We start from the raw sequence: 22,921 nt of genomic DNA, 5'->3' as shown, positions 1-22,921 counted from the left end.
ATGAAGGGACAGTTTTGGATTGTGTGGAAATATGTCTTCAGAATGCTTTGAAAGTAGATAAGTTCTCCAATGTGTCAAGTCAGGGTCATGGATAAAAAGCTGAGCCTGAGAGCAAGCTATATCTTATTTTAGACTCTGCTTAATTTTTTGTTTGTTGGCTTTTCTCAGCACTTCCTGTAACATTTAAGCAAGAGGTGAAGAATTTGGAGGTAAAGGAAGGGGACAGTGGAGTCTTCTGTTGTGAGCTCTCCAAGCCTGGAGCTCCAGTGGACTGGAGGAAAGGCAGAGTCATCCTTAAGCCTGGTTACAAATATGAGATGAAACAGGAGGGACATCTTGCAAAACTGATTGTTAATAACATAGAGGAGAATGATGCTGGAAAATACACCTGCAAGACTAAAGACAGCCAATCAACTGCTGAGCTCATTGTTAAAGGTTTGTCATTTTTACCAGATTTTAACATATATTTGAAGCAATAGTTCACATAGTATTTTATTATAATGAAATCATAATTGCTACTACTTCTATGATATGAACTGATCACTGCTATACTTTTTGTGCAGCTCCTCCCATCACATTCAAAACCAAGTTAAGGAACCAGCAAGTGGAGGAAGAGAACAGTGTCACGTTAAGTTGCGAGTTGTCTAAGCCTGGCCTTGCGGTGGAGTGGAAGAAAGGGAATGAGCTGCTGAAGAGCAATTTCAAATACCAGATTAAAAATCGAACTAGCACCTTGGAGCTGACCATTAAAAATGCACAGCTGGAGGACAGTGGACTCTACAGCTGTATCTACGGCGATGTCAAGACCACTGCCAACATCACCATTACATGTAAGACAAGACTGTAAATGTTTGTATATTTGGATTGTTAAACTTTTAGGAGAGAAACAAATATTGACATGAATTGGTGAAGGATGTACCATATTATCTTATAGGAAAAGCAGCAAATGAAATTGACCTGGTCATACTGTCATTTTTCACACTACTTTCACAGCTATCCCCCTAACCTTTAAGACGGGTCTGAAGAACCAGGAGGCCCCTGAAGGAGGCAATGTGACCCTTCGGTGTGAACTGTCCAGGGCAGGGGTGCCTGTACAGTGGTGGAAAGGGGAAGACCAGCTCTGTCATGGAGGACGATATCAGATGTCACTGAAGGGGATGATAGCTGAAATGCACATTCGAAACATCCAGCCAGAGGATGTTGGAGAGTACAGCTGTACCTTTGGAGAGCAAAGGACAACAGCTGAAGTGAACGTGAGAGGTATTTGACATGCAGCTGCTCCACACTTGACACCTAGACACTAATATTGCATTTTGTTGCATCCATAATGAATTCAAGTTGTTAGTAGAGGAACAAAGCCTGTGGGCAAGTTTAGGCTAATGACTCTGAGCTGTTACGCTCTGCACTATTATTACATAACTCAAACCTCTACTCCTGCATCCACCTGTAGGCTCTCTCTGGGACTCTTAGTGGTCACTACCCGTTGCAGCTCTGTACAGCTTTGTTTATACTTGATCTCAACTCCACACTAAAGATAAACCCTGTTACATAATAACAAACATGTTCTACATGTGTTGCCTGACTTAAGTTCCTTCATTCAATACCCAGTCAGTATTCATTGTTTTAGGTGGAAATTCAACTTTAGTTACATAATATCCCCTTTTTTTTCCTCATACCAGCGGCGGCATCAGTGTTCTTTGTGAAGGAGCTGGAGAACCAAGCAGTGATGGAGGGGAAATCTGTGCTGCTGTTTTGTGAGATTTCCAGTGGTAATGTCCCTGTAACATGGAAGAAGGACAGCACTGTGTTGGAAGATGGAGGACGATACATTTTAAAGAAACAAGGTCCTAAACACACACTGGAGATCAAGAAATTGAATCTGTATGATGCGGGCGAGTACTGCTGTATCACCAGGGGCAAGAAAACCACTGCCAAGCTGATTGTGAGGGGTAGGTGGCTACAACAGGAGAAACCAATCCCTTATTTACTGATATATTTAGCTAACTCCATTACTTCGCAAGAAGGACAGCATGAACAAAACCAACAGGTTTTCACCTACATTATTGTTAATATATGAGTTTCCGTCTCTAAAAAGCCAGCTGTATCTAGCTCCTTCTTCCTCCACAGAGCGCGTGCAGATTGTTACAGAGCTGCGAGACATGACAGTGACAGCGGGACAGGACGCAGTGTTTGTGTGTGAGCTGAGCCATGCTGATGTGACTGAGGGTGTCTGGTGGCTTGGCTCCAGTCAATTGCAGCAGAATGAGATGAACCAGATGTCATGCCAGGGTCGCCAACACCGACTGGTCCTCACCATGACCACACCTGAGGAGACAGGCACTGTGGCATTTGTGGTTGGGGAGGAGAGGACCTCTGCAAGTTTGCTAGTGGTTCCTAAGCCCAAAGGTGAGCAGAAACATGAGATATATAGGGTGAAAATGTTTTTTTAAATAATTTTGATCACATTCCACTGCTCCGACTGAGCAATATACCAAAAACGTATCAAGTACAGTCCTTTTTTTTAATATTATTATCCTTCGACATTCTAAAGTGACATGCGATTTCAAATTCTAGTTTTATTTGAGGAGGAGCCTAAAGATATTGTGATAATGGAAGGGGAGACTGCTACTCTGTCCTGCACAACCTCTGACTTCACCACTCCTGTAACTTGGAGACGCAACCATATCCCCCTCCGAAATGGTGATAAATACGAGATATGTAAGGAAGGAAAAGTTAACCTGTTGCTTATCCATGATGTGGAGCCCCTGGATACTGGAATATACTCCTGTGATACTGGAGATGTGCAGAGCACTGCCAAGCTTACTGTAACAGGTACAAAATGAAGTAATGCTGCTTGAAGAAGGTTAATTGATGTAACACACTCTAATGAATAGCATGAGGACCTGCTTTCTTTAAAAAGAAGTTCAATTTTCACAATGTTGCTGTAAAAGATTCTTGTCACATCAAATGTCTCCAATCCTGTCATTTCCCTTACATTTCCCCCAGTGCTCCCTCCATTCTTCCAGGAGGAATTGCAGAGTGTAGAGGCAGAGGAGGGAGATTCAGCTTCTCTGTACTGTGAGGTATCTAAACTTGGAGTGCCAGTTCAATGGAAAAAGAACGGGCTGCCACTGAGAGCCAGCAGGAAATATGAGATGAAACAAGATGGCTGCTTCCTCCAGCTCCACATCAAGGATCTCAAACTTGAGGACAGTGGCAGCTACTCATGTCAAGCAGGAAGTGCAGAGACCACTGCAGCTGTGTTAGTGACAGGTGTGTGGAGTTTATTATGTGTGTTACAAATGCAACTTTATCATTACATTTCAATGTCAGTACTGCATATGATCAAGCATACATACATTGTCTGTGACTTATTGTATTGTCCTACATTATGACACCACCAATACTACATTTACTATAATGCCAAACTATATTATTGTTTTGTCTTCTTGTGGTGACATCTCCACACATTGTTTCTCTTTTTCTAAAACTGTAAAATCGTGTTTTTCTGAACAATATTTTTCCAAGAGCTCCCTCCATTCTTCAAGAAAGAATTGCGAAGTGTGGAGGCTGAGGAGGGAGGTACAGTCTCTCTGTACTGTGAGCTGTCTAAACCTGGTGTGCCAGTACAGTGGAAGAAAAACAGGATGCCACTGAGGGCCATCGGGAAGTATGAGATGAAACAAGATGGCTGCCTCCTTCAGCTACACATCAAGGATCTCAAACCTGAAGACAGTGGCATCTACTCATGTAAAGCAGAAAGTGCAGAGACAGCTGCAACTGTGAAAGTGAAAGGTGTGGGCAATTTTACAGTGTCAACAAGCTCTAAAAAATAGACAACTATATGCGATTTTCAAATAATAGCTAGTCATTTTCTAAACTTAAAAACAATTAGACAAGAGAGGTATAACATTAACATAATTATGTTATTTGACATCTTTCTACATATTATATCTCAATTTCTATATATAGATATTACCTGGTAGTATCACAAACATTAAACATTAAACAATAAACATAATTTCTGTTTCTTATCTTCCCCAGAGCTCCCACCATTTTTCAAAGAAGAATTGCAGAACATCAAGGCTGAGGAGGGTGGTACGGCTTTACTGTGCTGTGAGGTATCTAAGCCAGAGGTAGCCATACAATGGAAGAAGAACAAGCTGCCACTGAGAACCAGCAGGAAGTATGAGATGAAGCAGGATGGCTGTCTCCTCCAGCTACACATCAAGGACATCAAACCTGAGGACAGTGGGAGCTATACATGTCAGGCAGGAAGTGCAGAGACCACTGCAGCTGTGTCTGTTAAAGGTGTGTGAATTTACAGATTTGTGTGACAAATCCTGACTGTATCATAACTTTTTTGTATTAGTGCTGCATGCAGTTTATCACACAAAACTTAAATTGTCTGGTTTAGCTTGTAGTCTTTGTGTGATGCAAAACAAATTTTGTGAACCCACTTATTTAATGTAGAAATTATAGTATATAGATTGTCTGAATAAACTTAGAAAGTATTATACAAATACACTTATAGTCAGGATTTGTTAAGCATTCCCATTACATTATAAATGCAAATTTTGTAAAAGTTTGTTCAATTAACAATTTTCCCAGAGCTCCCTCCATTCTTCAAGATAGACTTACAAAGCGTGGAGGCTGAGGAGGGAGGTGAGGCCTCTCTATACTGTGAACTGTCTAAACCCGGAGTGTCAGTGCAATGGAAAAAGAACAGACTAACACTGAGGGCCAACAGAAGGTATGAGATAAAACAAGATGGCTGCCTCCTTCAGCTACACATCAAGGATCTCATACCTGAAGACAGCGGCAGCTACTCATGTCAAGCAGAAAGTGCAGAGACGGCTGCAACTGTAAAAGTGAAAGGTGTGTGCACTTAGAAATTTTACAGTGTCAACAAGCTCTAAAAAATAGACAACTATATGCAATTTTCAAATAATAGCTAGTCATTTTCTAAACTTAAAAACAATTAGACAAGAGAGGTATAACATTAACATAATTATGTTATTTGACATCTTTCTACATATTATATCTCAATTTCTATATATAGATATTACCTGGTAGTATCACAAACATTAAACATTAAACAATAAACATAATTTCTGTTTCTTATCTTCCCCAGAGCTCCCACCATTTTTCAAAGAAGAATTGCAGAACATCAAGGCTGAGGAGGGTGGTACGGCTTTACTGTGCTGTGAGGTATCTAAGCCAGAGGTAGCCATACAATGGAAGAAGAACAAGCTGCCACTGAGAACCAGCAGGAAGTATGAGATGAAGCAGGATGGCTGTCTCCTCCAGCTACACATCAAGGACATCAAACCTGAGGACAGTGGGAGCTATACATGTCAGGCAGGAAGTGCAGAGACCACTGCAGCTGTGTCTGTTAAAGGTGAGTGAATTTACAGATTTGTGTGACAAATCCTGATTATATCATAACTTTTTTGTATTAGTGCTGCATGCAGTTTATCACACAAAAACTTAAATTGTCTGATTTAGCGTGCAGTATTTGTGTGATGCAAAACAGATTTTGTGAACCCACTTATTTAATGTAGAAATTATAGTATATAGATTGTCTGAATAAACTTAAAGTATTCATAAGTTTGTTAAAATGACAATTTTCCCAGAGCTCCCACCATTCTTCAAGAAAGACCTACAGAGTGTGGAGGCTGAGGAGGGAGGTGAAGCCTTCCTGTTCTGTGAACTGTCTAAACCTGGAGTGCCCGTGCAATGGAAGAAGAACAGGCTGCCACTGAGAGCCAGCAAAAAGTATGAGATGAAGCAAGATGGCTGCCTCATTCAGCTCAACATCAAAGAGCTCAAACCTGAGGACAGTGGCAGCTACACATGTAAAGCAGGAAGTGAAGAGACCACTGCATCACTGTCAGTGGAAGGTGTGTTTATTTTGGCAGAAAGCAATTCAGTGCAATCTACAATGTGAATTGGCAAAAAAAAAAAAAAATTGTAATCTAGCATTCATTAAAATAACGTTGTTCTTCTCTCTTTTCCCATGATGCTAAAGATGCATAATAATATTTTTCCAATCCTTAACCATTTCTACCAGAGCACCCACCTTTATTCACCCAAGACTTACAAAGCATAGAGGCTGAGGAGGGAGGTACAGCCTGCCTGCGCTGTGAGTTGTCTAAACCTGGTGTGCCAGTGCAGTGGAGGAAAAACAAGCTGCCTCTGAGGGCCAACAGGAAGTATGACATAAAGCAGGATGGCTTCCTCCTTGAGCTTCACATTAAAGAGCTCAAAACTGAAGACACTGGAAGCTACTCATGCCATGCAGGAAATGCAGAGACCACCGCGACTGTGTCAGTGAAAGGTGTGTGAATTTACAGATTTGTGTGACAAATCCTGATTATATCATAACTTTTTTGTATTAGTGCTGCATGCAGTTTATCACACAAAAACTTAAATTGTCTGGTTTAGCTTGTAGTATTTGTGTGATGCAAAACAAATTTTGTGAACCCACTTATTTAATGTAGAAATTATAGTATATAGATTGTCTGAATAAACTTAAAGTATTCATAAGTTTGTTAAAATGACAATTTTCCCAGAGCTCCCACCATTCTTCAAGAAAGACCTACAGAGTGTGGAGGCTGAGGAGGGAGGTGAAGCCTTCCTGTTCTGTGAACTGTCTAAACCTGGAGTGCCCGTGCAATGGAAGAAGAACAGGCTGCCACTGAGAGCCAGCAAAAAGTATGAGATGAAGCAAGATGGCTGCCTCATTCAGCTCAACATCAAAGAGCTCAAACCTGAGGACAGTGGCAGCTACACATGTAAAGCAGGAAGTGAAGAGACCACTGCATCACTGTCAGTGGAAGGTGTGTTTAATTGGCAGAAAGCAATTCAGTGCAATCTACAATGTGAATTGGCAAAAAAAAAAAAATGTAATGTAGCATTCATTAAAATAACATTGTTCTTCTCTCTTTTCCCATGATACTAAAGATGCATAATAATATTTTTCCAATCCTTAACCATTTCTACCAGAGCACCCACCTTTATTCACCCAAGACTTACAAAGCATAGAGGCTGAGGAGGGAGGTACAGCCTGCCTGCGCTGTGAGTTGTCTAAACCTGGTGTGCCAGTGCAGTGGAGGAAAAACAAGCTGCCTCTGAGGGCCAACAGGAAGTATGACATGAAGCAGGATGGCTTCCTCCTTGAGCTTCACATTAAAGAGCTCAAAACTGAAGACACTGGAAGCTACTCATGCTATGCAGGAAATGTAGAGACCACCGCGACTGTGTCAGTGAAAGGTGTGTCCACTGTAATCATTTATCTACACAACAAAATGTCTTACTTTCCTGTTTGTCTAAGGTTATTGGGTTTTTTTTATTGCTTATATTGCAATCTGAATGCCTACAATTGTAAGTTGCCTCTAAGGTCTTAATTTGGTGTTCTTCTGGTTAGGTCTCACGCATTTTTCCATATACTAAAGACTGAATAATCAGTTTTTTTCCTACCCTTGCCCATTTTGCAGAGCTTTCATCATTCTTCAAGGAAGACTTAAAAAATGTGGAAGCTGAGGAGGGAGGAACAGCCTTACTGTGCTGTGAGGTATCTAAGCCTGGGTTATCAGTGCAATGGAAGAAGAACACGCTGCCACTGAGAGCCAGCAGGAAGTATGAAATGAAGCAGGATGGCTGCGTCTTCCAGCTCCACATCAAGGATCTCAAACCTGAGGACAGTGGGAGCTACATGTGTCAAGCAGGAAATGCAGAGACCACTTCAAGTGTGTCTGTCAAAGGTATTTCCGTTTACTAGTTTGCATTGCAATGAATAGTTCAGTGAACACTGAACTTTTTATTATGGTGCTTGTGTTGAAAACCCAACATCTACACTGCACAATGGCTAAAAAGTCCTGATACTGTATGTATTGTGGTTTTTTGTAATGTTTTTCTTGCTCTGGTAAGATCTCATTAATTTTCCCAATTCACAAAAGCTGAAAGATTATGTTCAGTCTTTGCCCACTTCCCCAGAGTTCCCGTTATTCTTCAAGGAAAAATTAGAAAGTGTGGAGGCCGAGGAGGGAGGTGAAGCCTCCCTGTACTGTGAACTGTCCAAATCTGGAGTGCCAGTACAGTGGAAGAAGAACAGGTTGCCACTCAGAGCCAGCAGAAAGTATGAGATGAAACAAGATGGCTGCCTCCTCCAGCTACATATCAAGGACCTCAAACTCGAGGACAGTGGCAGTTATACATGCCAAGCGGGAAGTGCAGAAACCACTGTGACTGTGACAGTGAAAGGTATGTGTATTTGGCAGTGAGCAATTCAGTGTTGCAAGTAATACCTTGATATTTTCTGAAGTTTCTGGCATGTAATAAGTTTCCAATATTACAATCCCATCATCTACATTCTATGACCTACATTCTACAATCATGAACAATGAAATGTTTATTTTTGTTAGGCCTTAAGTTTTTCCCATATCACTAAAGCAGTAAAGTAATTTTCTATTTTGCACTTTTCAGAGCTCCGTCCACTCTTCAACAAAGACTTACAAAATGTAGAGGCTGAGGAGGGAAGTTCAGCCTCTCTATGCTGTGAGGTATCTAAGGCTGGGTTGTCCATTCAATGGAAGAAGAACAGACTGACACTGAGAGCCAGCAGGAAGTATGAAATGAAACAAGATGGCTGTCTCCTCCAGCTCAGCATCAAGGATCTCAAGCCCGAAGACAGTGGCAGCTACTGCTGTCAAGCAGGAAGTGCAGAGACCACTTCAACTGTAACAGTAAAAGGTGTGTGCATCTAGATACTCAATTGGCAACGTTATAGGGACAAGATGAGTTCATTAATTTTTACTCATTGTATTTTCCAACATAGTAATTCCAACATAGTAAATGAAATTATTACATTTCATAATTTATGTGACAATGTTTCTCAGAACTCCCTCACTTCTTCAAGAAAGAATTGCAAAACATGGAGGCTGAGGAAGGAGGTACAACCTTCCTGTACTGTGAGCTGTCTAAACCTGGAGTGCCAGTGCAATGGAACAAGAATGGGCTGCCACTGAGAGCAAACAGGAAGTATGAGATGAAGCAAGATGGTTGCCTCCTTCAGCTCCACATCAAGGATCTCAAACCTGAGGACAGTGCCAGCTATACATGTCAAGCAGGAACTGCAGAGACCACTGCAACTGTGTCAGTAAAAGGTATGTATGTTTAGGTACCTCATGGGAAATTTGTGGATTTTCTTTTTTCCACCATGAATAAATCAGTTCTCAACAATATCTTTTTTTCTTACTCTTGCCTAGAACTACAATCTGATCCACATAAGGCAGAGCCTCCCACAATACTGCCTCGGGCAAAAGGTACTGTCTCAGAACCAACTCCTACACCAGAGAATGAGCGGCCTGACCTCCCAGACGCCCAACTTGTTCCTCCAGTTCCCAAGAGAAGGACAATGCGAAAAGCATCTATTACAGTTTCAGAAAAAGATATGGAACTCATGATTGACGTAAGACAGCCTATACAATCTATGCAGAGTGAGAATAACAAAGACCAAAATGGGATCCAACCTACAAGATCTGTGGAGGGAGACTTTGATATTGTAAATGTAAAACAGCTGGAGAGGAATAAGGACAAAGACAGTCAAGTTTACAAGAAAGATGATAAACCAGAGATGTTACTTGAGAAGGATGGTGGGAAAGTGAAAAAGCCATGTAGGGCTTTGGAAATGGAAAGTGAAATTTTCATGGAGAGGATGCAACCAGAAAGAAATCTGGAGAAATTGGTTAGCGTTGGCCATGAAGTAAGTCAGTCAGATAGGTTTCTTGGAGAAACAGTGTGTGAACAAAAGAAACCTGAAGCTGAACAGAGCTCAAACCAACCAGCAAAACCATCAGAGAAAACAAGGGAAGTGGAGAAGAAGGTGAACCCTCCAGGAACAGTTGTATGGAAGAACAGCGAGGACGAAAAAGAGCCCTTGAAACCACATGAGAGGCTTATTGGGGAGGAAACAATGAAGAAAGAAGAAGTGAGGTCTACAGTTAAGGAGGTTGAAATTAACAAGAAAGAAGAGGAGCCTTTGAAACCACCAATAAGATCTAAAGTAAAGGTACCAAGGGAAAGGGAACCATTTCATTATGTTGGAAAGGAAACTGAGGAGATCATTCCTCAATCATTAAACACTACAATAACTGATTCTGAAGAAGACCTTAAACAGAGAGACAACATGACAACAAAAGAGAAAATGCCAGTGACACAGGTGCCTTCTATGAATCAGTTGGACAAACAAGCAGTAAAACTACCAGAAAAACCTGTGAATAAAGAGGCTGAACTTGCCCCTCCGAAACCACCTGTGAGGACAAAAAGCAAAGCGAAGGGGGGAATGGAAAAACAATTATCGAGGGACACTGAGACAGATCAAGATGAACAACAGCCGACAAGAGGTATGGTGAGAACAACTGAAGATGAGCCAATAAAACATGCAATAAGGCCTTTGAAACAAGAGGTTGTAGAGAAACCAACATTTGAAAGAAACCAGTCAGTAACAACAGACACCGAAATACCTGAGAAAATGAAGCAACAGGTGAAAGCTGCAGAGAAGGATGCAATCACTAAACAGCCAATCAAACAACCAGTAAAACCCATCAGAAAAGAACCTGACGTGGACCGGGAAATGACACTGGCAGTTGAACCAATGAGAAGGGAGGAAGAACCACAAACAACAGGAAACATTCCTCTTCTTTATATTTCTGAAGATGAAACTTTCTTAGAAGCTTTGACTGAGTTACCAGCAGACAACAGCAATGACCAACCCATTGGTTCTTTTACTGAGAGGTCAACCCAACCTTCCACCCTTTCTCCAGTTAACGTGCTCCAGAGGACCCTCCCATCAGAGGAGGCCACACCTGAGGTGGACATTAGCATTGAGGATGAACCACAAATGCAAGAGGCTGCAGTAAAGATTCAGGCTGCCTTTAAAGGCTTCAAAACTCGCAAAGACATGCGACCAGCCTTTAAAGAGGTCTTTAAGAACCAGAGTGCAGATCTTAACAGTACAGTCACTTTAGTGTGTGTTGTAGAAGGAAAACTCAGCACAGTGAATTGGCTGAAAGATGGACAGCAAATCACTAATGATAAGAGATACCGTATTGAGACTTCAGAGAATGGGGTATGCACTCTGGTGATCACCAAACTGACCACCAATGACAGTGGCATCTATACATGTGAGGTGGTGAACAAGTTTGGTGTGACCTCCTACAATGGAAACATAACAGTAGTCCAGAAGCCTGTACACCCGCCTCTTGCAGCCATTACTCCTCTGCAACTCGCCCTACTGAAGCCTGAGGCTCAGGTCATAACACAGACTCATAATCTGTCTCAGACTCAAACTCAGGTACCCACTTCAACTATAGATGCTGCAAATTATGTAGAGAGTGTGAACGTCTCTCTGTGGGAGGCCTACAATCTGACAGAGAAGGATACTCAGATCAACCTCCAAGAGAGGAGAAGATCCTCGCTCATTGCTGCCAGCTCCAGTGAGTAAAACATTTATAAGTCGTAATAATTAAACAAATGGTTTTGTGTTTATGATTTCCCTGATTTAAACCCTACTCTCAATAGTGTCAAGTCCCTCTGATTATGACACCGCTCCAGATATAATGGAACCTGTTGAAATCAGTCCAGCTATACGAAGGTCAGGGAGCATTGGAAAGATTTGTTATTTTATTGCAGTTTTTAAAAATCTTTTGCTCATGGATATTTATGAATATTGTCACAGGCAAGAACCTAAAGCAGCAGACCAAGTGCCTCCAAAAGACAGTAAAGAGCAGATAGCTGCTCCACAACCTCCTAAGAACCTACTAAAGGTCAAAGGTCAGAAATGTTGATTTCTTTCTTTATTGTTTTTAACTACTTATCTCCTTGCCCCTACTTCTCCACACGTTCCTATACTAAAACCATCTTTGTCTGTAATTTATAGGAACCCATGAAGGCAAAATGAGGACACCATCTCCTAAACATCATCGTGCCCACACACCCTTAACTGGTACTGTTTCTGGATCAGAGTCTGAAGGGGAAGAGGATAGACAAGAGGTATTTATTTTTTGGATGTATGTACAGTACTGTATTTATGGCCTGAACCTATGTGCTCTATTATCATTATTGTAATATTGTAATAAATGTGAACTAACTCTGCACATTTGATAATAATACTACTGCTACCAATACTACTACTACTACTACTACTACTACTACTAATAACAATAATAATAATAACAATAATAATATTTGCTTTTTAATTCCCTTAGACATTTGAAATGTATGTGGCTCGAGCTGACTGCAGTCCTATCAGTGGAAATAAGGACAGTTTTATTCTGAAAGAGGGCCAGTATGTAGAGGTCGTGGACTCTGTTCATCCTGACAGATGGCTGGTGAGGACCAAACCCACCAAAACCAACCCTGCACGGCAGGGGTGGGTGTGTCCAGCCTACTTGGAGAAGAAGAGAAAGGTAGATTTTGAAAATCCAGATGTCAGTTCTAGTATTTAGCAAACATGCCATATTCTGAAAAAATAATTATTGTCAACAGAGACATCATATTTAATTGAAAGATCAACCAGGTAATCTTTTAGTAATACATGCTGTTTTAAACAGGAGACCTTCCCACAACTGAGAGCACCTCAAGAGGATCTTGATGGCATTGGATCTACAGGAGAAGAGTACAGGAGAACACTGAGGTCAGTTTTGTACCCTTAAATACTGATTTATGTACTGAACTTAAATAAACTGTAAACAATGTCCCAGTGTACTGGGCTACTTGGGTATTTGAAACAAATTTGATTAACATTCTTGTGATTGGATCAATCTATTTGCATAATTAAATGTATTCTAAAGTTTGGTTGTCTCTTGTAATCCTCCCTTGCCTCATCTTGACAAATCTCACAATAAAACCAATACTGCTTTATTTAGCCAACTGATTCAAGGCCTGATTGATGGAGAGGAGGAGTTTGTAAAGGAGATGAGGGTGTTCACCTCTCATCAGCTAAAATATTTGGAGTCTAGTCGCCAAGCCCCCGTCAACGTCCTCAACCAAAAAGAGATTATCTTCAGGAATATCAAGGACATTGTTTCTCTCCATGAGCGGTAATACACACCTTCATATGTACTGTACTTGTACTTTATTTTCCATAATTAATATAATGCCCTTTTGAATGCGTTAATACAACATGCAAATATAAAATACATATTTTATCAAACTGCTTCATTATTCATCATTCACTGTATATGTCTATAGTCAATCCATAGAAGTTTGTAATGGTAATTTCCTGGACTGTATTCACCTTTTTTCCCCTTTAGTTTAGTTTTAAGAAGACAATGTTGTGTGTTGTGCCGTTTGTCGAATCTCCTTTTGAACTTTGTCCTTTTCTACTGTCAAACAGAGTCTTATGTTAATGTTATTTTATGCCATCTCAGGTCCATTCTTCCCAGACTGAGAGACTGCGTCACAGATGATGATGTTGCTATGCACCTCATCAAGCACACTGAAGACTTTGAAAAGTATCTTTACTATATGGTGGGGCAGGCACAAGCAGAGGCATGCCTCACTGACAAGGCTATCCAGCAATATTTCAAAGTATGTCCTGACAGGATTTAAACATAAATATTAACACAAACATTGTGGAAACTAAGGTGCTAAATAGGAACATTATGACACTGATCTCATGTGTTTTCATTCCAGGAGTTAACAGAATCTGGTAAGCCTGAAGCTCCTGTCATGGATGTCATTACCTTCCTTCAGAGACCAGTAGAGAGGATTCAGACCTACCAGGCTTTACTGAAGGTCAATATACAGTTTTGTTTTTACAAATATGGCTGGGAAACCTCTTTAATGTCAGCATGATAGTAGTGTTAGCTAAAGGTATATTATTAATAAATTAAGTAGTATTTTCTTGCAACCCTCTCCATAGTTGCATCATCATTCTCCACTTTCAGCATTTACTTAGCTTCTTTTGCTGTTGCACACATTGTAGTTTGTTCTTGAGAGACTGTCAGTTGAACATTTGGGCTGTAAATGGAAACTTTATTGATAGGAATTCATCAAGAACAAAGCAAAGAGTGGCCAGAGCTGTTTCCTACTGGAAGATGCTTTCTCTCTGGTGTCCTGTCTACCCTGGAGGTCTGACAACATACACCAGGTCTCCCTCATCGAGAATTACCCAGCACCTCTTGTTGCTCTGGGCGAGCCTGTGCGACAGGTCAGTACAAATGACTTTACAGATGTTTTCATATCCAGGTTCACCTTTGACACACTTATGAACCTCAGTACTATTTGGAGTATTTTGCAAGGCCCTCTTTTCTGTTATTCCACATTACTACCTGACAATTATATATCTAAAAATGCACAAATTACTTAAAAAGTTATTGACCTGAAGTCATGACACCTGATCCTTGCTTGCTGCCTTGCTCCCAGGGAGTCTTCACAGTATGGGAGGAATCGCCTGAAATGAAGACAACCTCTAGAGGGCATCAGAGACAAGTCTTTCTCTTCAAGGAATGTATTGTACTTTGTAAGCTGAAAAGAGACACTGGCATGAACAGTGATACGTACACCTTCAAGAATAAGATGAAGGTAACGTCTATCCTAACTTATTCTACTTTCCAATGTGAACCACTACTAAAAAAAACACATGATGACAATTACTGCACATCAGTATTTTCTCATAACATTTTTCCACCTTTGACCTCACATTCCTACTCACCAGTCTTTGTCATTCTTTCTTTTGTGATCTACTCAGCTGAATGATGTGGAAATAAAGGAGACTTTGGGTGGAGATGAAAAGTCTTGGAGGTTGTGGCATGAGCACAGGGGCTCAGTGCGGAGGTATACACTGCAAGGCCGCTCCACAATGGTTAAACTCTCCTGGCTCAAGGATCTCAAGGAGCTACAGCAACGTTCCTGCCTGCCCACTAACAGTAAGTTTGAAGGGAAGTCAACACCAGGTCAAGACAATGATTAAATGATCTTAAATCTTTCCCTGTTTTCAAATTACAATGGCAGCTACAGGATTACGTTGACTTCTGATATTCTGAACATATTGGTCTTGTCCTGTGTTTTTCTCACAATTGTTGAGTGGCAAAATATTTTTTAAGTTGCAATACTGTATGTCAAACATTTTCTCCAAATGCTTTGTGTGATTTCTGTATTTATATTTGTGTCGATTAATAGGCCCATTAGTGTTTGAGTCACAGCTGTCTGATTGCACAACAAAGATAGGACAGACTATCAAACTGAGCTGCAAGGTCACAGGATCACCCAAACCAGCAGTGAGCTGGCTCAAAGGTCAGAAAAGGCTTTTTAAAAATACATATTTACAAAATGTGTCTTTTATCTACTGCTACCTATTGTGTTTTTCACTTTAATTTATCAGGATACGTTTTCTTGAACATGTACACTCCTTTGTAGTACTGAAAAAAATGTTTTTTTGTTTTATTAGCAGTAAATGAAAATAATTATTCTCAGCCTCATATCATAAACAACAACATTAATACTGATAATTAAAATACTAATAATAATAATAATAATATAATAAATGTTACACAGTAAGAATCTGATGTCTACTCCTTAGATGGCCTCCCTCTGGAGGATGACCCCCGTCACATTATTACAGAAGACCGGACAGGCACCTGCTGTCTCATCCTTGACAGCCTGACTGCAGAGGACTCTGGACAGTACACATGCTACGCTGCCAGCAGTATGGGTAGTGCTGCCACTCTAGCTAAGGTTGTGGTGCAAGGTGAGTCTGTGGATGGTATGTTATTCCAGCTGTGTTTAACTGTAGGTGAGTGCTACACATGCTTGCAGTAACACAGGGGCACAGATGACCGCTATGGGATCTCATATTACTATTACTTCTTCATATTATGACTACTACCAAATGACTACTGTTATCAATGCTGCTTCTATAAAAAATTAGTACTACCATTGCTGATGCTCATACTACTACTTCTTCAACCACTGTTACTCTTTTACACTGTTTTGCATTGATGCAGCCATACACATTAATGCCTCATTATGTGGGTTTTAGTACAAGGTATATAGGCTGCAATTTAAAACTGTGGAGCTGTGTTGAGTAAGATGAGTTAACAATTTCACACTTTCCCTTATAAGATACCATACTATTTTTATTACTACTAGTAGTAGTTTTACAGTTACAGCTGCTTCTCATACTTCTACTACTGCCGTTACTGTTTCTATAAATACTACAACATGTGCTATCAATAATAATACTACAAACATGTGCACCACTCCATTACTTATTGTCTACTGGTCTGTCTAAGCTTACCCAGTTGTGGGATGATATTTTTTCTGAATTTGTTCTTCTCTCCAGCTCCACCCAGATTTGTGAGTCGGCTGGAGAGTGCTTGTCTGATAGAAAGAGAGGATATCCAGTTCACTTGTTCCACACTCACTACTCCTTTACCACGAATCAGGTACAGTATGGCAACACAGTAACTGCAATATGATTCATTTGGTCATTGTATGTGCCAAACACACACATACAATGTGTTTTGGTTTGGCAGGTGGTTGAAAGATGGCAGAGAGCTGACTGACCAGCAAAAATATTCAGTCCTGAACGATGCTCGGAGTGGGATCTTGTCTTTAACGGTCATCTGTGCAACAGAGGCAGATATTGGACAGTATGAGTGCGAGGTATGATACTCATATCTATAAAATCTACAATATATCATAATAATTGGCATTATCAAAGTAATTTAATATTCTGTTTTGTTTAGCTTTGGAATGAGTTTGGCTGCGTCAAGTGCAAAGCAGGGCTGTGCCCAGCCTATGTACCACCAATTGACATTAAGAGCGACCAACCACAGGATTTACCTTCTAAAGGTATGACTATCAGAGCTGCTGAAGGTAACTATCCACCACACAGCAGGGAAAACCATGAAAAGGGTTTCATGTGTATGCTCCAAACTCTCACTTACACAGCTCTGTTTGAGAGGAGAGTAAGCACATGCCATTGTCTGGGTTCCACTTCAGTCCACTTCACTTCTTATCCGGTCACCCTTTTTTGCATCACATCATGTGACATCTCTTCACTTTACAACAAGTTGCAACAGTTTGCATCAGCCTCCACTTTCAACCACTACCATTCATCCATTCTATGAAGTTTATACCATTTTGAGACTTCACTCATGTTTTCCTTCTTCCCATTTCACACACACTCATATCATAAGTACTTCCAACTACCATATCAGTTGTCACTAGATCCCCAGGGATTTTGGCTTTGAGTGAAGTGTGTAGATGAATGCCAACAAGATGAAACAGAAAACGGACATGTACAGTACAGTGAATGTGGTCTCACAACTATTAACTGCATTTTATAGTGATTATGCATGAGAAACACAGTTTATTTCAATTTCTCACTTTTCCATCCCTAATATTGTAATTTAAGTTGAGTGATTGTCTAACTCATTTAACTTCAAATTCAAATGAGAAATATACAGTATTCATCAATTCATAATTACACACTGTGTGTATTTCTGTTTTAGTGCAAATATCAGTGACTAACCACTCTCCCAGATCACCATCCTGAACTCATCTCTGAACTAAATTTAACTAGTGCTCTTTGGTTTTGAATATGGTTCATCTCTCACTTCAGTACTAACTGATGTTATGTCCCAGGCACTTTAACCTCTTCTTGTAATTCAGATCTCAAGCGTTGTTATGGTCACATGTCAATCATGTGAGAAAACAACCCTCAAATCTAACCATAACTATCTCTAACTATGTCTAAACAACCTTCCGTTGCCATAACCTAGTGGGATCTAGTGGCCACCATTCAACATAGACACCATACTGCACCTCCCAGCATCTCACCTCACCCATAAAAAGACATTGATACATTTATTGTATGGAATGTTTTTCATCATGTTTCCACTTTCCACAGAGGGCATGGATTGAAACAAACTAGGGCCATTCCTTCCTCCTCCATTAGACTGACTTTAGGATCCAAAAGTCAGGTGAACCATTGAGGTGCCACGACTAACAGCTTTGATTTAGATATAAAGATAGAAATCACTGATATTATTGTCCTAAATTATAAAGTGATTTTCCAACTGTAAGTTACCACTGTTATTATCAAACAGTAGTCAATTAAATTAGTAAGACAGAGTAGAATAGAATTAAACCAAATTCAGTGTTGCTGATGAAAACTTTTTGTAAGTTTGACATACAGTATTGTATACTTAATATGCATTACAAAGTTGTCTCACACACATATATATTATTTTTTGGCTTTTGGACGTTGGTTCACCATGTATGCCCTTCCATTGTCTATAACCTACATGTTTTTCCATCTTCCCTCTACTTGTCCTAAAGCAGGAAGTTCCTCACATGGATCGTTCCATGTAAGTCATCATTGTCATTATAACAAGTAATCGCTCAACATTCACCCTGTTCCTCTTGTCAATGCATGCCCAGCTAACTCTTCACTCCAACAAACACAAGATGGTCATGTGCTGGGCAGGTGGTCCCTGCAGGAGTGGGCATGTGCCCCATGTACTGTTGATGTGGTGGGTTAGTTGAGTTAGACCCACAAGTCCAGAGGTAAGAAATGCAATATTACTGCTCCTCGTCTGTAAGGTAATGTACTTTTGTACTTTTTCTTTTTCAATGATTAGTATGCATACAGAACAATCAAGGGAAAGTGATAATTCTTTAAGAGATATTTTATTAAAATATATTTATTTTCAGTCTCTTACCCTTAAATTCTTGCTGAGTGGTATTGTGTTTGTCATAGATGAAGACTCAGAGGGATGGTCCACTGCCTTTGTTAAGAAATGGTTACAAACAGACTTTAACCCCTCATCTACTGCTAAGATGATCCTCCCTCCTGGATACAATGAACAGTGAGTTCAGCACCAACATTGATATATTGACCTTCTTTTCCTTCCTTTAAAGTTTCTGGTGTGCACCAGAAAGTCTGAGTATCGTAAGCATACACACTGCAGCAAAGAAGGCAAAATGCAGAGCTTCTTTAATAAATCCGTGCAATACGTCACGTAGTCTATGTTTAATAATCCAATAAACACAAGTTTAAAGTTCCGAACAGACGTCCACCACAATTATGTTTGATAACACAAAGGTTGCAGAGGAGAAATTACCTTCATTGTCTGTGGGATCAAAGTCCGAAGATGTATCCGATAAGGTTATTGAGACGTCTTTGTCTCTTTGTTATTGGCCTTGTTGCAAGTGTAGATCTGGTTCACTGGTTCACAGTGCTTTCAAGGAGTAAGATAACGTATATCAAACTCAAATGCTTGTACTGATCTTTTAGTTGAGTGTCCATTTGGAACTTTCTCATGTGAACGTGAAAGTTTCTGGTGGGCAGCAGAAACTCTACGGTTTTCTTTCCACCCCCCATGCCCCTTGGGGACTCCGTAGCCTCTACTAGAGTAATTAGCAGTTGTAACATTAAAACTGTTAAATAATGTGAAGAAATGTACATTTTAGAATCAGTTAAATTGTTTTGTAAATTGAAAATTATAAAATGTTATTTACTTAACTGACAAAAAACACCTTTTCTTGTTATCTTTTCTTTCTCTCCAGAACTGAGTGTAGCACTGAGGAGACTGTTCCTGCCTCTACATCCATTGAACAGCAGCCTCTGTATTTTCTAGAGGAAGAAGAGGAAGAGATCTACATCACAGAGCCAATGCAGGAAATTACAGATGGTATCCTTGATTCTTAAACATAAGAGTGTGACTATTATCAAACTCTGTATGAACACTAAGTGCTCTCATTTCCTGTTCAGCTCCTCCCTCCATCCAGGTACCCACTGAGGATCTGTGTGTTGAGCCTGGCCAACCAGCTACATTTACTGCCATCATCACAGGAAGGCCTATCCCTAAGATACAGTGGTACAAGGTAGGACCACTGTTCCCACCCACAGGGAGTTGGTTGGGGTAGGTGTGAAACATGATATAAGGCATAGAAAACTAGTCCTACCATAAATGTATTTTTATGATTTTCATGTACTTATGGTTAACTACACAGATTTACATTTCTGTATTGATGTTGCTGTTTTTTCTTGTAAAATAGTAAATATATTTTAGTTGCACTGGCTACTCTGAGAATTAATAAACCTGCGAATAACCTTGGTTAAACCTCCACTCTTGATACACAGGACCATCATAAAGGTCATCACATCTTTTTAAAAGGTCACAATGTAAAAGGTTTGACCAGTGTTTGTAAACCAAAGACACTGATACAGCTATCCTCATTATAATGTTACTGTCTCATCTGTGATTGCAGGATGGAGAGGAAGTCACAGCCAATGAGAATGTGGAAATAGTACAGCATGGTGCCCGCTGCTCAGTGACCATACTGTGCCCCGAGGGTGAGGACAGTGGCATATACACTTGCCTTTCCTACAATGATTCTGGGCACGCCTCATGCCAGGCTGAGCTCACAGTGGAGGAAGGTGAGACAACAGCATGCACTGCTACTCATCGGTGTTACAGGATAAATTAATATGTTCTAACTGCAAAATCTTACTTAGTTTACGCATAAAGCATGTTATATAATTACGTTGCTGCAAGGAAGGCAAAGAATATGTTGTGATTGCTTTCAATCCAGGCTCTGTACCTGTTTCAGTCAAATTATGTGGTGTCTCTGTAGGTCCACTGGAGTCTCAGGAGAGAGAGGTGGAACTGGGAAAGAGAAGGAAGCTCTTCTCTGTCTATGACGTCCATGAGGAAATTGGAAGGTGAACCCATGCTTCATATTGACATGATGCAAGCTGCCCACAATCTCTGAGATTTGATATAACCATCTTCACCTCTCTCTTTGTTTTAGGGGAACATTTGGGGTAGTAAAGCGCGTAGTCCACAGAAGGACAGCTGAAATATTTGCTGCCAAGTTCCTGCCTCTGCGGAGCAGCAATCGGACCAGGTCCTTCCAGGAGAGGGACTTGCTCTCCCGTCTGGCTCATCCCAGAGTGGCCTGTCTGCTGGATTTCTTTTGCACAAGACGCACGCTGGTGCTCATCACAGAAATGTATCCTTTCTGCTAAATGTTATGATATGACCACCACTTTTTCCTCACAATGGATTTAGTTTGTTCCTCAACACGATTTCTAGCTGCTGTTCTCATGGAATTGTGGACCATTTATTACTGAGAGGATCAGTCTCAGAGAAAGAGGTAAAAGATTATATTTTCCCGCAGAAAATGTTTTTCTTTTGCAAATAAGATGTATGACTCTTGACAAATTTCCTATATTTTCATTTCAGGTTCAGTCATATATCCAGCAAATCCTTGAGGGAGTTGGTCACATTCACAGCATGAACATTTTGCATCTGGACATTAAAGTGAGATTTTGGGTCCAAACAACACTGCATAATTGTCAGCAGCACTATTTTACATGCAACCCGTAGTTTAATTTTTATTTATTTTCCTTTCAGCCTGAAAATATCCTAATGGTGTACCCACCGAGAGATGAGATCAAGATATGTGACTTTGGCTTTTGCCAGGAAATAGACACATCCAGACATCAATACAGCATGTTCGGTACACCAGAGTTTGTTGCACCTGAGATTGTTCACCAAGAACCAGTCACTGCGGCCACAGATATTTGGTGAGTTTAATTACCAATTTGACTAGATGGTAGATAATGTTTACCAACACAATCAGTGCCAAAAGATTCTCAGTTCTGTATTTCTATGATGAATTTGCTGATGCGTTAAGTATAAATATGTATGTGTGTAGATCATCTAACATAACAAGCACATAATAAAGCATACTTATAATTTGAACTGAATTTAAACCTTAAAATTATTAACTGTAAATTGTTTTGCAAAATGACATGGCATAATAGAAATATGTATTTTTCTCTTTGTCAGGTCTGTGGGTGTTACAACCTATTTATGGTATGTATCACTGCGTTTTTGATAATAGTCTCAAACATTTAATTAGATTTAATTAGATTATGTCAGAGTTGTACATATGTCTCTGGTAGCTATGTAAACCATTCTTCCTCTTGATAGTCTGGTGTGCCGGTGCCCTTTTGTGGGTGAGACGGATCGTGCCACACTGCTGAGGGTAGGCGAAGGGACCCTGAACTGGGATGCCCCTGATGTCATGTACAGGAGCCCTGAGGCCCAGGACTTTCTCCGCATGCTCCTTCAGCCAGATCCAGAGTAGGAAACTTGTTCCTGCATTACTTACACTGCCACTTTTCCATACACAATTGTAAAATCATAACAGTTGTTTCCTTGCAAAGTTTGTGTAAATAAACCAAACCTGAGATTTACTACTTAAAGAAATACTTGTTGATCGACTTAAAAAAACAAAAATTGGCATAATACAATCATGCCCATAAGTGGCTGAAAGCTGCATAAAGCTGTATAAAGCTGCATAGACTGTGCTGATGATTCATGGCAGTCCAGGTTCTGGTCCAGTCTAGTCACCTGATTCAATATTGTTGTAAAATATTTCTTATAGAATTATTGAACATTAGTGGAAATGAAAATTTCAGTTTTTCAATTGTTGAAGTTCTCACAGTGCTGCTGTTATGTAGAGATGTACTCAAGGTGCTTAGTGCACTTTGACATCACTGTTAGGTGTGGTTACAGGTGCACGTACATAGCAAACGTTTGACCACTCCCAATGTTCCTCCATCTACTGTAGAAAGCGTCCGTCTGCCTTTGAGTGTTTGAGCCACCAATGGTTCCAGGTGAGAAAAAGTATACAGCACAATGGATGTTTTATTCAAGCTTTGTTGTATTCAATAATTTCCCAACTTATGAACAACATTTAACCCACAAATCACTGTAATTGTATTCAGGATGCACATGCTGGTGAAGATACTGATGAAATCAACACAAAGAGTTTGAAAGTCTTCCTCTCAAAAAGAAAGTGGCAAGTGAGTTACCCCTCTGGCACACCATCT

The 22,921-nt window shown here is 40.3% G+C and overlaps 2 protein-coding genes across 2 annotated transcripts in view; both read left to right on the top strand.

Moving 5' to 3' along the window:
- tmem47 (transmembrane protein 47) overlaps window positions 1–22,921 on the top strand; it is a 118,323-nt gene that overhangs the window by 88,658 nt on the left and 6,744 nt on the right. The window lies entirely within an intron of this gene.
- The window catches only part of obscna (obscurin, cytoskeletal calmodulin and titin-interacting RhoGEF a), a 41,661-nt gene that overhangs the window by 12,382 nt on the left and 6,358 nt on the right, over window positions 1–22,921 (top strand). Inside the window, 50 exon segments of the mRNA XM_053322972.1 lie at window positions 169–435; window positions 564–830; window positions 994–1,260; window positions 1,680–1,949; window positions 2,128–2,406; window positions 2,575–2,832; window positions 3,007–3,273; window positions 3,529–3,795; window positions 4,045–4,311; window positions 4,612–4,878; window positions 5,135–5,401; window positions 5,637–5,898; window positions 5,900–6,001; window positions 6,003–6,340; window positions 6,576–6,892; window positions 7,011–7,275; window positions 7,500–7,766; window positions 7,999–8,265; window positions 8,488–8,754; window positions 8,901–9,167; window positions 9,270–11,498; window positions 11,584–11,656; window positions 11,741–11,835; window positions 11,942–12,054; window positions 12,270–12,470; window positions 12,615–12,697; window positions 12,930–13,103; window positions 13,434–13,593; window positions 13,699–13,800; window positions 14,051–14,215; window positions 14,431–14,589; window positions 14,756–14,933; window positions 15,187–15,300; window positions 15,587–15,754; window positions 16,349–16,451; window positions 16,542–16,671; window positions 16,755–16,860; window positions 18,773–18,881; window positions 19,594–19,706; window positions 19,787–19,899; window positions 20,287–20,455; window positions 20,653–20,740; window positions 20,830–21,030; window positions 21,114–21,174; window positions 21,264–21,341; window positions 21,435–21,607; window positions 21,873–21,899; window positions 22,017–22,169; window positions 22,660–22,705; window positions 22,817–22,894. Coding sequence (XP_053178947.1) covers window positions 169–435; window positions 564–830; window positions 994–1,260; window positions 1,680–1,949; window positions 2,128–2,406; window positions 2,575–2,832; window positions 3,007–3,273; window positions 3,529–3,795; window positions 4,045–4,311; window positions 4,612–4,878; window positions 5,135–5,401; window positions 5,637–5,898; window positions 5,900–6,001; window positions 6,003–6,340; window positions 6,576–6,892; window positions 7,011–7,275; window positions 7,500–7,766; window positions 7,999–8,265; window positions 8,488–8,754; window positions 8,901–9,167; window positions 9,270–11,498; window positions 11,584–11,656; window positions 11,741–11,835; window positions 11,942–12,054; window positions 12,270–12,470; window positions 12,615–12,697; window positions 12,930–13,103; window positions 13,434–13,593; window positions 13,699–13,800; window positions 14,051–14,215; window positions 14,431–14,589; window positions 14,756–14,933; window positions 15,187–15,300; window positions 15,587–15,754; window positions 16,349–16,451; window positions 16,542–16,671; window positions 16,755–16,860; window positions 18,773–18,881; window positions 19,594–19,706; window positions 19,787–19,899; window positions 20,287–20,455; window positions 20,653–20,740; window positions 20,830–21,030; window positions 21,114–21,174; window positions 21,264–21,341; window positions 21,435–21,607; window positions 21,873–21,899; window positions 22,017–22,169; window positions 22,660–22,705; window positions 22,817–22,894 — 11,057 coding nt within the window.

Source organism: Scomber japonicus, chromosome 7 (genome assembly GCF_027409825.1).
Source record: "Scomber japonicus isolate fScoJap1 chromosome 7, fScoJap1.pri, whole genome shotgun sequence".
NCBI lineage: Eukaryota > Metazoa > Chordata > Actinopteri > Scombriformes > Scombridae > Scomber > Scomber japonicus.
This window is presented reverse-complemented; position numbering and strand designations above follow the sequence as displayed.